This window comes from Mastigoproctus giganteus, chromosome 12, assembly GCF_048544385.1.
Source record: "Mastigoproctus giganteus isolate SK-2022 chromosome 12, ASM4854438v1, whole genome shotgun sequence".
Lineage (NCBI taxonomy): Eukaryota > Metazoa > Arthropoda > Arachnida > Uropygi > Thelyphonidae > Mastigoproctus > Mastigoproctus giganteus.
Window position 1 is genome coordinate 94,703,526 of NC_143586.1, and position 16,450 is coordinate 94,719,975.

Consider the following 16,450-nt stretch of genomic DNA (forward strand, 5'->3'; position numbering starts at 1 on the left):
GCTTATGCATACTCATCAGGTACATAGTTTACATTTGTTTGAAATGTAAAATGAAATGTTTGAAATGAGGCAGGCATGTTCTTTCTGAAGAAAATATTCATGTCTTCTACAAGAAGCATTTTAAAATTCAAAAACGGGAAGATTAGTTTTGGAATTTTCAGAATGGCTATAAATAAAGTATAAATTTAAAAAAAAAAATTAGCTTTCAGGTCATACTTTTGATGTTAGAGGTTAAAAGAACCAGTTGACTTGTGAATTAAGACTGAAGCAAGTCCCAACTTTAATCACCCTATGTATAAATATAAATATGTATATCCACTAAAAATTTTAATACACACTTAATTACAAATGGTTTGTAGCTTTCGAGGCTAAACGGGCCTCTTCATCAGCAAATACTAACAGAATGGAGACAAAATTTTAAAGGATACAGTTGTGCATGAGGTTGATCATTCAACCACTAGATTGGTGTTCACTGTTGTTGCATGGACGTGTGTGGTTATGCTTCCAGTGTTTATCTAGTCACAAAACATCTTGGAGGCAACTGTTTTGAGACTAGATATGCACTGGAAACATAACCATACATGTCCATGCAGCAACAATGAACACCAATCTAGTGGTTGAATGGTCAACCTCGTGCCCAAGCACGCCTCATTGTGTGCACAACTGTATCCTTTAAAATTTTGTCTCTAATGTCTCAACTCTGTTAGTATTTGCTGATGAAGAGGACTGTTTAGCTTTGAAAGCTACAAACCATTTGCAATTAAATGTGTATTAAAATTTTTACTAAGTATTTATATTTATATTTACGTAATGAATCCCAGTACTACAGGCCCATTTATGTATTTACATCATATTCCTTTCTCTTTGCAAGAGGCTTCAAAATGCAAGGTCTCTGGCCATAAGATGACCATCACAATTAGCACAAAATTCAATTGATAGTTGGTGGTAGAATGCAATCTGCTGAATCATTTACTGTTTATATGAATATTATATGTATTACTCAGAAAGAATGCATCACTAACCTGGAACTTTTCATGTGGGACCAGTCAGATGACTTATGATAAAAGGTTTTGTGCAATTTTTTGGTGCACTTTCTCTACCTTCCTATATATATAGACCTGGTTTCACTCATGTTGTTTTTGAAGTGATATTTGAAGTGTTTCACAGAATAATTGCATGAAAGAGCCAGACAGGTGAAGCACACCACCTTTTAACCAACTCACATGCATAGCATCTCACAGATGACACTTCTGTTTTTCCACTGAGTCAAACAATTCTCATTTTAGTTCACCCATTTCCTAGGGGAAAATGGCATTATTAGTTTAATCTGATTCCTAGAAGAGACAAAATATAAAATCCTATGGATTAAAAAAAAAAAAAAACAGTGTCTACAATGTTCTAATTCAAGGAAGTGCTACGGCTTGCATTTGCCTCTATACTTTCTAAATAAAGAATAGTCCTATTCTTGGGACTATTCTTTATTTAGAACTATTTTAGATCTATTTTAGGTCTTTCCCAGAATAATTACAGGAAAACATATGATCAGAAAAACATGTAAGAACTCTGGAAAGTGGCATTCTTCCACTGCAATCATTCTTTTAATTATTTTTGTGAAGAGCTTCAGTTGATGATAAATAATAAGTCCACTTTTATAGTGTGTGTTTTTTATATATATATATAAGTACTGAATCTAATCCTCAAAGAACCCAAATTTTTCTAATTCTCTCACTAAATTTCAATATTTTGAATTAAGAAATATTGCTGAATATGTATCAGAGTCCATAGATTTCTGCTAGCAGCATGCCAAACAGAATACCAAGTGGAAAAAAAAAACACAAAAGCATGTTTTTATCAAGTTGAAAACAGAATATATATATATACACACACACACACACACACACACACACACATACAAAAATCATTAAGAGACAAAGTTAGAACTCTGTGATAAGAGATATAAAGAAAGCTCTGCAATAAGAGGTATACAGGTCTGGAGGCCTCATTTTAGGAAGGATGTAGAGCTGCTGGAACGAGTACAGAGAAGGACAATGAGATTGGTAAATGGAACAAAGGATTGCTTTTACAAAGAAAGGCTTTAGTTCTGCAAATTGCAGTGTCTGGAGACTTGGCACCTGCAAGGTGATCTGATTGAGGTGTATAAGGCCTTGAATCCCATCAGCAGGCTCAATGCTGATGGGATTCTTCCTCTTGCTCAGATTATGAACCTGAGGGGGTGTAATTTCAAATTGAGGAAAGACAATTGTAGAATATCTGTGTGGAAATTTGCCTTTAGCCAGCAAGTAGATGATTGCCTGAACAAACTTCCATCTGTTGTGGAAGCTGATAGCTTAAATAAATTCAAGCACTGGACAAACTTTTAGAGTGAATGGATGTGTGAAATGGAATTTTTTTTTTGGCTGATACTATATAAGCTTGCTTTCTTGCATCATATGCCTTTACTAATGCATATGCAAAACTGAACCCATAAACAACTGGATAAAAATCAGAAGACTAAAATGGAATCAACATATCAACCGAATCAAAAACATGATTTTCAAGAATTGATTATGCAAGAATTCTAGTCGAAAATTACATGACTGTTGTCTCCCTCTCTTTATATTCCCCAGATTTAGCACCATATAGGTCCCCCCCCTTTTTTTTCAAAACTGAAGATTAGAAAAACAAAATATGGAACTAGACATTATAAGGCAAGGGAGGCCTAGGAAGACCCAAATTAAGGTGGAAGGATGCAATAAGACTGTAAACCTGAATGGCTGCAACAAGCATACTTAACGAAGAAAGGAAAAAGAAGAATATACATGCACGCAATATTTAAGCAGAAATATGCGTGCATATGCACTTAATAATTTCAAGTCTAAAATTGAAGCACTTAATAGTTTCATATTTATAATTTATGACAGTAACGTTTTTTTTTTAATTTTCAGCAGAATTAATAAAAATTGCTGCATGTTTCTGCTTCCATACCTAAAGTATAAGCAGAAGTATGTGTGCATATGCAATTTTAAATTTTCATGTGCAGGCACACATATTTCTGCTTACATAATGATGTTATCAACTCTTCACTGATGTGCCTAATAGTTTCACGTTTATATTTTACAAATGTAACATATTTTATTATTATTATTTTTTTTTTCATTTTTAGCAGAATTAATAAATATTGCTGCTAATTTCTGCTTCCACAAGTAATATACAAGCAGAAGTATATGTGCATGTAAAATTTTGAAATTTCAGGCCCATTAACTGTTTTCTGAACTGTAAAATGAAAGAGACTATTAGTTTATTCATGTTTATATGTTGTGGCTGTGACTTTTTTTTCGCTTTCAGCAGTTAATATTTTTTTTGTTTTTTAAAAATAATGTGTAAAAAGTATAGCATTTTTTAAATATTTAATTTTTGTACTAGAAATAAAATTTTTTAGATATATTAAGTACAGAAATCTATTAAGAAAAGATGATATAGTGGTATATTGCAAGCAGAATTTAAAAAATCCATAAACTTTTTCCATAAATAAAAAAAAAAACAAACAAAGTTGGTCACTTGTTAGATGCAGAATAACCCCAACTGCAACACTGCTGTTAAAATGTTTTTTTTTTTTTTTTTTTTTCAGAGAGGAAGCAAAGAACAGGAACAAACCTTCAAAATTGGAATGCCTTCTGTTAACAATGCCAATAGTTCAGCACCTTAAGCAAAATGAATGGACAGTTGATACAACTTAAAGAATTCATTTGCAAAAACAGGCATGAAACTATTCATGATTTGGCCAATGGACATCTGAAAATCCATACCTTGTTTGCTGACTGATGAACAGCGGCACACCAATGGGTTTATGGGTATGCAGTGGCAATCCCAGAGAATCATTGGGCTTTAATCATCATGTGGCATTACAAAAAAATCCACATTTTTTTATCATGAGGGCTAAAGCCCCTGTCTGGGACCACCACTGTGGTGGACACTCTTGTCCCGAAACAAAGCAAGGCTTTACAAAGAAAGAGTTCAAATGATACTTCAGAAGGCCAGATAAGTTTGTTCTAATGCAAAGAGCATGCTAATTGTGTTATTTGATACATTTCTATAAAGAAATTCTGCAACATTTATAAGAAGATGCATAGAAAAAATATAAGAAATGGAACACTAGGGGCAGGTTTCTCCATCAGAATAATTCTCCTGCACAAATTCTGCTTTGATAATGAAGAATTCTAGTCAAAAACTATGACATGACTGCTGTCTCCCTCTCTCTTTATATTCCCCAAATTTAGCACCATATAGGTTCCCCCCTTTTTTTTTTCAAAACTGAAGACTATGCTGCAGGGGAGAAATTTAATGGAATCATCAGAGTCACAGTCACTCTGACTAGTGGTGTATCCAGATATCATCGTAAGGGGGAGCAGCATGGCAACCAGGCTTTTGAATTTTTTTTAGAATGCCTCCTGTGTTCTTTTTCTTTAATTTCAAATTTTTTTTGGTTAGGGGGGAATATGCCCTCTCTGTCCACCCCTGACTCTGACTGTTCTTGGATTATGATGATTTCATTGACTACGTTTGTGGTCTGAAACCCAACTTCCAGAAATGCTTTCAACAATGGAAGAACTGCTGGAGTCACTGTATTAAGTCAAAAGGAATGTCTTTAAAGGTGCATGGAATAGCTACTAAATGTGTAAGTATAAAGAAAAACATACAGCCTAGAAACTTTTTGACCACACTTTGTAATTTTGAATGGGATATGGCTAATCAACAGTTCTCTTCTGGTTTTCCAGTGATAAGCTGTATTCATACTCTTGTTGTTACATGTGTAAATTCTTGTAGTCACCAAACTTGTAATGAAGTTTATTATTAAATGTCCAAACTAAAATAATAGCAACCAAAGATAAAATCTTTCACCTACAGGTACTGTTATTTGATTATTTTTAAAAGCATTTTAAAAATAATCAAATTAAATTAAAATTTAAAAAATATCAATAATAAATCTGATAAAAACACAAAATGGATAGCAGATTTTTGCTTCTATATGGAGCCATTCTCAAATAAGAAAACACTGGCTAGGGTTGAGGTTATATACTGCATTTCAGTAGCTAAGAGAAGACATTATGTTATCAAAAAACCAGCTATCAGTGTCATGGATGGGTGAGTAGGCAGTACTGTCTATGAATTGGTACAGAAGCAGGGGGTGGATAGAAAGAAACATGAGCCACATCTGTGGAGTGATGTTTTTCAGTATCTAGAGGATATGCTGAGGGTGATTTACCATTTTTGTGTGTTCTTGAGTTAAAAACAATTCCCACTAAGTTGGGCTTGCTTAAGAAAGCCACATTTCTGGATGTCTTCTCTAATTTTGCTTATTTCTTGATCCCTGTGTTGTGTGACTATGCACTGGTCTTTAGTGCCTAAATGATACTGTATCAGTGTGAGGAATGCACAGATAATCATCCCCCCACACACACACTTCTGCACTGATCTATGGACGACAATGTTCGCCCCCATCCCCTCCATGACACAGGTAACTGTTACCAAGATAACGTAGTGTGTGTGTTACCTCCCAGCCACTGATGAACAGCATACAGTCTGAACCCAAAAATGTTTTCTTGGTTAAGAAAAGATACATAAGGAAGTCAAAAGCTACTATCCATTTTGTGCTAGATTTACTACTGATATATTTTTAATGCTTTTACTAGTTTACTTAATTGATTTTATACATGTCATTATTTTCCTAATTTATCTACAGTTGTCATTATTTTAATATACATTTTTAGTAATAAAATTCACAATAAACTTCATTACAAGTTGGCTGGTGGCTGCAAGAATTTATACATGTATTCTATTTTCCCAATCTAAGAGGGTTCTTTATCTGCATAAACTTGTTGCTTTCACAACTTTTATACTGTCAGTATTGGTGGATAATTACAGTTTTATCTCTTCTTTTTTCTTCCTATTACTTCACATTTAATTGATTGCAGTAGATTTGCATCTATACAGAGATAGGGATGTGCCTCACCTCCCACCCCAACAATTCACTGTAAAGCTTGTTTCACATAGCATAGATTCACATTACATGGTATTTTTTTTTAGGATGCATCACTCTGCATTACAGGAGGTGTAATTAGTTCAAATCATGCATAATAAATTCAAATAATCACTGACTATGCAATACAAAATAACTGTAAGGGTGAACTGTATGTAAAGACTTATAAATTAAAAAATGGAACCAATATCCACCCAATGAAATTTTAAGGAAAAAAAAAAACTTTAATACAGTTACATTAAACTGGAGTTAGATAGTATGAATCAGAGCTGTAATACTCAATAGGTTCTATGTTGATATTAATATTTGTAAAATAATAAGAGGAGTTTACCTCAATATAGTACGTAGAATACTTCCATATGATACTCTCCAGAAATTAAAACGAAAAAATCGAAAACTTACATTAGAGTAAAAAATAAATAATTAAAAACCAATTTAACACAATTAAAAAAAAAGAATCTAACGAAAATATCGTTTTGAATATTTTCAAAACAATATCATACGGAGAGTATCAACGAGAGTATCATACGGAAGTGTTCTACGTACTATATTGAGGTAAACTCCTCTTATTATTTTACAAATATTAAACTGGAGTAAATTACATTATTACCTCCTCTCTGTGAGCACTCCTCAGAAGCTCAGGGAGAGCGGAGGTATACTGTGAAAATTAAATTTCACAGTTAACATGCTCCAGCACTTGCATTTTCACATAGGTAGTTCTCTATTTACAGGTATATTAATGAGAAAATGTTACTGTTAAAAAGAGGAAAAGAATTTTCTGAGAGTTGCAGTATGTGTATGCATCATTCTTTAGAGTGTTTATTACTTTATATTTTACATGCACTATTGTGTGTATATATACTCAGTGATTACTCAGTGATCACTGAATTATGACCAGCTACCTAATACTGTGTTGGGTCTGCATTTGCATGGATAACAGCTGCTGTTTGCTTAGGCATTCACTCCACTAGATTTGAAGATGTCTATAGGGATCTGCAGCCATGCTCATGCTGCCTGCAAGGATATCCACAGTGTCAGAACAGATGATGGTTGCATGTCCATAAGCCTCACTTTCCATTCCAAAATATCCCACAGGTGTTCAATTAGATTAAAATGTAGGACTATTGGAGGCCAAACAAGATGAGTGACATCTTCACTGTGTTCCTCAAACTACTGGTGCACAGTGTGGGCCTGATGACATGGTGCATTATCATTTTGGAAGATCCCATTTCTGTCTGGGAAAAAATACAACATGGCTGGGAGCACATGAACTCTCAAGAGCTACCAGTACACCTTACCAGTGAAACACTGGTCCATACACATAAGGGATCCTAGTTCTTCCCAGAAAAACATGTCCATATTAAGCAACGACTGCCAGATGCTTGGATACTGGGCACCATGCACGATGGGTCCATGAACTCATGCTGATTGTGCCACACATGAAGGCAACCACACATAAAGGCAAATAGCATGTGGCACCAGGTATTTGAACTCATCCAACCAGCACATTTGTTTCCAGTCCTGCAGTGTCCAACCAGCATGTTGTTGACACCACAGCATTTGCCATTGACAATGATCAGTGGTAAGGAGAGGGTGTATCTTGGGTTGCCTGCTATGGAAATCCAGGTATTTTGTGTGGTGCATTCCCCACACAAAGCTGTATTGTGATGTCAACTGTTGCACAGTGACCTACCATTGAGCCTTTACAATGCACTGCACCCTTTCTCATCATGAACATCCAGCTTGTGTAATCCTTTACAGTTCTGTTGGCAGGAGGCAGTTTTACCCATTTCATACTATTCTTTGTACACCTTAACCACAGTGGACTGTAAGTGACAAACAAGATTTACCATTTCCAACATGGAAGCACCTGATGCACAAGCTCCCACAATTGTGCCTTTTTGAAACTATGTGGTATCTTTACTATTTCCCCATAACTGTTACTTGATCACTTTGACTTGCACAGCAGAGATGTGCTGAGAGTGAGGCGAACAAGGTTCTTGCCTCAGGTTAAAAGCTGAAAGGAGCACCAAAAGAAAGATTAAATAATTGCCAATGTTGCCATCATTAACAGTCGAGTGCAATTTTTCATTCTTGCCTCAGGTACTAAAATGGCTTGGCATGGCCCTGTTGCACAGGCAGATGGAAGTTACTGCTGCTCTAGTGTATGAAGCTGTTTAGCTTTTTATACTGCAAGCTATGCATCATAGTCCATTATGGATGGGGGGGTCATAATTTAGTGATTACTGACTGTATATTTTCACATGTGCATGCACACACTGCACAATTTTAACTTTTAATATTACAATTTTAAGTTTTGCAATGATTCCATATTTTAGTTTGTCCTTACAATATTGCTTTACAGTTATTTTGTACTATTCAGAAGTTCATTATGCAGAATGAACGTCTATATTATATATTAATTTAATCAGCATATGTGCATAATGTTTTAAAACAAAACAGATGATTAGTTTCCTTCTTAATTAATATTGCTTCCAATAAATAGTTAATGTCATATCCAATAAGTCGTTCCATAGTTGGCAAATTTTATAGTGTATATATTATAGAGACTTAGAACCACTTTCAGCTATGAAAGTGGTTCTAAGTCTATTTCCATTCCAACTATTAATGACACTTTGTATTATCTACTGAAGACTAGTGCCACTTACTCCAATAATAACTACATATATATTTTTAAACTCTGCTCTGTCAGTACTTATAGGTAAAGTAAATTTTTAATTTATGATTAAAAAAAAAAAAGAAAAAGAAATGATTTATCAATTACATTTCCATTCACCTATAACAAGCAAAGTGGGATTTGGTATGAATACTATTTCTACTTTTCATATATTAACCATAACTTGTTGTGTGTTTCTTTCTTTTTTTTTTTTTTGAAAAAAACAATGATGATTTGATTAAAATATATTATTTAATTTTTTAGATCAACTACCATTACAGCATTTGGACATAATGAACAACCTTCAGAATAAGTCAAAATTCAAAGAACTAGAATAAATGAAACAATGAAAGAAAAAACAAAATTGGATTTTAAAATAGACCAATTCAAGAGATGATTCTGATCTTACGATTTCAGCTTAATAGAATTTAAAGTAATTTAGAAAAACACTAAGAAAAGTTGATTTTTAAAGTATGATCTGTGGGAAAGAGGCCTATTCATAAAAGTTTCATATAGTGAATATACATATAAAGACTGAATATAAAATGCAGGACTAGTAATGCTTCCTTTTTTTTTTTTTTTGATTTCTATGAGACCAAGTGCTACGTTACAAACACTATGACTAAGTCAACCTTATTTGTACAATGTGTATTATCTGTAACCTTTCTTCATAAGAGAGGGCTTTGTAAATATTATATTTTAAGCAAAATTACTTATAAGGCAATACATATGCTTAAAGTAATAAGGAATAAGAACAGGATAAATCCTTCCTTGAAAGCAAGAACTTTCTTTCAAGGAAGCCTTTTCCCTTATCTCCATGCCCATCCTAGTTTCATGCCTCAGGACTACCAAAGTATAACTGATCAAAATGCTCATTGTATTTAACACTATAGTGCTACATAGAATGAGCATTTTGATCAGTTATAAACATTAGTTATATCCAGTATTTGGTATGACCAAACAGTGAATTGTTGTTTTACTCTAATCCGAAGTAATTATGTTATATAAATATAACATATTTTTCAATAACATTTTTTACGTCTTTTCTTAAAAATTTCTTGAAGACTAAAAATAATAGAATTACTACATCGAAAATAAGCTAGTTTTTTTTTTTTTTTTTAATCTCTCACTGTGACCATCAATGATCACTCATTACCTGCACATTAATTAAAAAAAAAAAAAAACATAGTGTACTAAAATATTACCAAAACCACTACTGCCTAAATATTGAATAAAAAAACAAACAAAAAGATTTACTATGAACACATTAATGGAAGAAACTGCAATTTGTGCCAACCGGGCTAGCCGGGTGGGTAAAGTGCCTGCCTGGCAACCCAAAGGTCGCAGGTTCAAATCCCGTTTCGGGCTTGGACCAGAGTACTGCAAAAACCTTGGAAGGTGCATTATGGCCACAGAAGCTGTTGCGCCAATAACTAACAAAAAAAAAAAAAAAAACTGCAATTTGTGGAGAAAATAATCAATTCAATTTGCAGGCTAAAAGACATAAGAATTCCCTGTCATACAATGTCATCAATATTCAAGATGTAAAACATGTGCAATTCCCACACAGCTTTATTTCATTCTCATTTTAGTAGCTATTGGCATGCACAAGCAGAATATATCTTTTATTGTAAACTTTTGTCTGTCATGCCTTTTCCACTTTTAAAATTGATTGATCCATGAAATTTAAATTCTTTCCATTTATGGATCTCTCATCTTTCATGTTCTTAAGTTATTCACTATATTTCAATGTAGTTAAAGAATTCTCTTGGCACGACTATCTAACTACCTTATAATTGAAGCAGAGGAGTTTACAACCTTAATCGGTTATATTACTTAAATAATATAAAAGAAAAATTCTAAAACAAATGAAATTTATATTTAATTTTGTTTGATCTAAAAATTTTTCATTTAAACAAAAGCATTCTAAAGAGTTCACTAAAACTTAAATCATCAGCAATTAATCAAACTGTAATGATTACTGCAACATCAGTATAATGTTCTTATTAAAAGTACAATAGTTTCCTGAGAAAAATAGAATAATCTGAGTTAAAAACTGATATATAATCAAGTAGCATTATTTCCTAACTAAGCCAGAGCAACAGGATTTCTATAGGAAGATTGAAATTAACCTAGGGTGCCAGCAGATGATCACTTAAATAAGTATTATTTATTACTTCAGCATGAAAAAAAAAAATGAAACTGCTACTTTTACTTTACTATGCACATAAAATTTCTCAAAGAAACCCTTATTTTCAAAGTCACGTTTGTTCATTACATATGAATGATTAAGCTTTGGAGATTAATGTTTGTAATGTCAAATTTAAGTTAATTAATATCCACATATTTCTAGCTTTTTTTTTTTATTCAATGTCTTTAGACTGGTTTCTGTGCAAAAATACTGCCAAAGAAGTCATTATAAAATAGTATTACCTATGATGATATGATCCCAACTTCATAATAGTTTCCCTACATTTGCCTGTTGGACAGCTTCCTTAGGGTATTATTACTATTAAGCACAGTATACTGTACTGTACTGTATACAGATGTTGTAAAAAGAAAAATATTATACAGAGATAGCAAGTAAACTTTTAAACAGTTGAGCATATGAATGCTGAGTGGTGTGCAAAATGTAAACAAACATAGCAATATACTTGGGCATTGGCGCCTCCGTAGCCAGGTGGGAAGGAGCAGCAGTGTGCAGCACACGCTTCTTGATTAGACCGGGGTTCGAGCCCGTCACCACCAAATACGGAGGATGCGGAAAGGTCAGGGACTGACCACTGCATATCCCGGAGCAATATGTTGCTAATGCTCCTAAAAACCAAAACAACAACAACAACAACTTGGGCATTGGTATTTATTGTGAAATTTAATTTTTTAGCTAAATCATTTATTACACCAAATTTTTTTTTTTTTTTTTTGAGTTAATAGTTTTTCTTGAACATATATGATTTCTAAAAATTGATGCAATACAAGGTAACATAATATGAGGTGTCATTGTATATTTATTTATGTAAGAGATACTATGTTTAATGTGTATAATGTTATATTTGTATTTAGTATATATCTTTGTTCAGGATAAATATTTTTAAAATAAAGGCCTTGAAGTTCTCAAAATCAATCCTTATGAACAGGCTTCTCATAAAACATAACACTGAAAAATATTTTAAATATGTCTTTCATTTCTGCAGTATTCCCTAAAATAGTTTAAAATTTGTTTACTCTAAATAAGTCAGATATTTTATAAAATAATTTCTGACTTATTTAGAGTAACCTATTATGAATAATGCACCCTAACTACCATTTTGAAAATAAGCAGAACTTTGAAAACATTTAAAATTTAATTATACCAAAGAGCTAATTTTTCGTAAATGACATTTTTTATTTATTTAACTACAAAAGTACAATAAACTTGCAATTTAAAAAAATAAACTTTGTACATTATTTATTACAATATCCAACATAATCACAAATTTAGTACTAAGATAAAATTATGTACTATGTGAATACACAGTACCATGAAACACTGTATCTATTTTGCACAGATATCTTTTTTCAGTTTTTCTACACTCTCAGTAAAGTACCTTAAATAATATAGTTAAATAATGAAAACATTAGAAGTACCAACATTCGTGAGTGTTTAAGGAAAATATGAAAGGGGGAGAAGAACTTCTCAAGTTTCCACTCTAAATACTGAAACTAGAATTATATATAGTTGTGCACACCCACTCATGTACAATTAAATGAATTTATTTAATGTTCTTTATTTAAGATGTGCCACATGTTTAGCTAATTATTGATTTTTTGAGCATAACCCTGTCTGCTAGTGAACATATATTGACTTAGATGTATCTATATTATGCCATTATATATATTAAAAAAAAAACAACAAAGAAAACAAGTATACTTTGTAGTTTACAAATACTAGTTCACATATACTTTAACACAACTTAAATATTTTTACAGAATACATATACACATGCACATAACACACACACACACACACACACACACACACACACACACACACACACATCATAAAAACAATGGCAGTGGCTAGTTTATGCATGGTTTTAATGCCACAGCAAACATGACTACGTAGTATACATATTGATACTGGCATATGAACGAACAGAGCAACAATAGCAGCAATAGGTGCTTTCTTTTTTACTCATTTTGAAATATAACAATTTGATTATTTGTTATCTGATATGATTTTTTTTTTTGCTTTAATTGAAATCTTGAGAAAAGCAATTTTGAATTTTTTTTTTTTTTTTATGTATTCCAATCAAAGGCAACAAATTTTTAACTAAAGTAAAGTCAAATAAATCTAAAATTTTAGGATGAAATACTTCATATACGCACTTTTCTAAATTAAATAACATCTGCAATTGCAAAATAACAAAAGCCATTCTTTAAGAATCTTGGAGTTTACTAACCTCAGTTAAAGTTGAACTCTTGACATTCATTATACATAAACATATGATAATAATAAACTTCTATAAATAGGGAGTATGCACTCTAATTAAATGACAAATAATTATGAAGTTGTAAATTTTACAAATGAACCTTAAAATAGCAGCACCAGTAAAATTAACTATTCTACAAATAAATCTTCATTAAACTTTCCAACAATTTTTGCAATAACAAATAGCATCCAGTTACGTAATAAAGCTGTAAACATACTAAAAGGCATTTTTATTTGTATTTATACAGCTGAGTCAATGATTCAGGCAAACTAGGGGCTTTTTTTTTTTTTTCTTTTTCTCTTTTTGCTTCAACAGTATGCAACATAGCTGCAACAAAAACTATGTGCACATTTGCCTGTAAAACAAGAGGTTATTTTACATTTCTTTGGTTTTGGCAACTTGTGTAGACTTTCTTCCATCACTTAACTTAGTGATCACTGGGCTTCCCTCCTACCTGGATTCCTTTCAGTCTTGGCCACCAGTGGTTCAGCCCAAAGTGGATGACTATCTGACCGTACAGTTCATGGCACCTGAGTTGGCTCTGTGGAGAGAGAGAGAGAGTGGCAGCACTGCTGTCTCAGTAACAACTGAATGGCAGAGTGCTGTTCCCATTAGTCCTGATCCTGCAGTAGCAGCTCCACGTTTCCGAATATATAACGGTATCTTCAAACCAGTCGATCACCCTGGACACTGTGGTGAGCAGCAACAGTATGAGCAGGGTGCTTGACAGCCTGAAAATCAATACTTCACTTTCATGTCTGATTAGCAGAGTACTTCTTTAGTCATGCAATGGGGTAGTATAAAAATTTAAATAAATAAAAAAAAAAAAAGGGCTAAAATAAAAGTAATGGGTTTTAAGCGAATAAATAGTATACAGGCTGGCAGCAGAGGACCCTTGCATCTAAAAAGGGTGACTTGGCAACACTGGCACACAGGGAACAGAGCAGCAGATTAACTATCAAGAGTGTGGGGACCGTCTTGCCTGGAAAAGCCAAAGATGTATGGGCCATGCAGAAGTGAGAAATTTGAAAACAGAACAGCTAAAACACATTGCTTATTAAACAAAAAAAGCATTTGAGATCTCTATACAAATACATACTCTTCTGCCAAACAAAAAGGAGCAGTAATTTAAAAAAAAATCATCCACACTATTACTACAAAAAGCTATTTAAAAAATTATTTTGCATTACACATACAAACTGGAGTTGTTAAATAAGCAGGTTAACTGAGCGGAGGAGGGGAGGGAACTAACATGTTTGGGAAACCTAATAAAATAAGAAATTTTGGTTATGGTTATGACAGCTTTTTAGATTCAACAGTAATTTTATATGAAGCATTTTCTATCATGAAAATGATAAAAAAACTTATTACAATTATTCATATATTAAGTCATTCATTTTAGCAAAGGATGGTTAATGTGGTAATAAAGAGCAAATATAGTTTGCATTAAATGGCAAGACAATAATAATAACTGTTCTTTTATGAACATATAAACAATAAGCTATCCTGCAGAAAAAATTTATTGCAATGTAAAATCTTAAAATTTCTCATATGCTATGATGCATTAATATTAATTTATATAGTATCATTAATATCAGTTTTAAAGTATCAATGAGTTTACTTTGAAAATAGAGTTTATACTGATCTGGAACTTGTATATTTCTTCTGATAAGATGGCAATACTAATGAAATAGCTCTTGGGGTGACAGTTGTTGTAGGGGGCATCTGAGAATTATTCTCAAATAATTGGTTAGATTTTTAAGCATAATAAAAAAAAGATTTATGTCCTAGCTATTATTAAGAATTTTTAATGTAAAACTGAAGCTTCAAAAAGAACAAAATAAAAAAGAATTAAAGGGAGGCATGACTGAAGGATTTTAAGATTAGGAAATTATAAGTATATACACCATTTGGATGGTAAATGAGGAGTCATCACAACCAATCCAGTGGCCCAGGAATTGCTGATTTAGATTATTTTTCCTCTTAAAGAAGGTTGGGAAGGTGTCTCATTTTGTTAAAAAAACTGATATGCCATTGATTTGTGGTAACAGAAAGTTCTTGGCATATCCAAATATGACACCATAACTGTTTTTCTTTTGTCTAAAAAATAAATGATTGTGAACTTTTGTTAAACCCAATGCAGAGCAGACAACTTCAGGACAGTCGCACATGTGTTAGAGACACTTGTCATGCCTGTCACTGTCCCACATTAGGAATGTGAATGTTGACGTTCTCACAAACACAAAGGCCACAATAATGAAAATAATATTCATGCATCCATTCATTATGCCAATGTTCATTATGTCATTAGGTCAATTTTGAAAAAAAGTCGCGAGTTAGGGTTAAATCTGAATGTGTCTGCAATTCTGCCCAGACACGAAAGGAGGGAGTATATGATGAGGGCCTTGTCAATTTGGCCCTGCAGAGATTTTGCAAGGTTCGCGGGGTAGAATTTTTCTCAGCATGATCTGTGCTTGTTAACAGGAGAGATTACTTCTACAGGGATGGGACCCACTTAAATAGAAAGGGTGAAAGAATATTTTTTTTTAGCATTAGTAGAGGCATTTGATGCAAGAAAGCAAGCTTATACAGCATCAGCCAAAAAAAAAAAATAAATAAATAAATAAAAAATAACCACTTCCACTTCACCCCTCTGTTCGTTTGAAATACCTGTCCAGCTGAGCCTTAAATTTATTTAGGCTATCAACTTCCACGACAAGGGATGGAAGTCTGTTCCACCAACCAACCACCCGCTGGCTAAAGGCAAATTTGCTCACGTCTATCCTACATCTGTCTTTCCTCAATTTGAATTTATGCCCTCTCAGGTGATTATTCTGAACAAGAGGAAGAATCCCATCAGCATTGAGCATGCTCAAACCATTCAAGGCTTTATACACCTCAATCAGATCACCTCGCTGGTGCCTAGTCTCCAGACATTGTAATTTGCAAAACTTAAGCCTTTCTTCGTAAGAGCACCCCTTTGTTCCATTCACCAATCTTGTTGCCCTTCTCTGTACTCGTTCCAGCATCTCTACATCCTTCTTGAAATGAGGCCTCCAGACCTGTATACAGTACTCTAGGTGTGGCCTGACCATTGCCTCATACAAGGGAATAATCACCTCCTTATCCCTGCTAGAAAAATTCCTATATATCATCGACAATACACCATGAGCTACTCTTGCAGCCCGTCTGCACTGCTCAGAAAACTTCATATCTGCCTGCACAACCACCCCCACGTCCCTTTCATTCTCTACCACTGTCAGT

The 16,450-nt window shown here is 33.2% G+C and overlaps 1 protein-coding gene across 1 annotated transcript in view; it reads right to left on the reverse strand.

The window, feature by feature from the left end:
• Window positions 1-13,501: 13,501 nt before the first annotated feature.
• The window catches only part of LOC150077286 (liprin-alpha-1-like), a 1,048,988-nt gene continuing 1,046,039 nt past the window's right edge, over window positions 13,502-16,450 (reverse strand). The window contains exon 26 of the mRNA XM_090386159.1: window positions 13,502-13,917. Coding sequence (XP_090242285.1) covers window positions 13,852-13,917 — 66 coding nt within the window. The 3' untranslated portion in view covers window positions 13,502-13,851. The remainder of the gene's footprint in view (window positions 13,918-16,450) is intronic.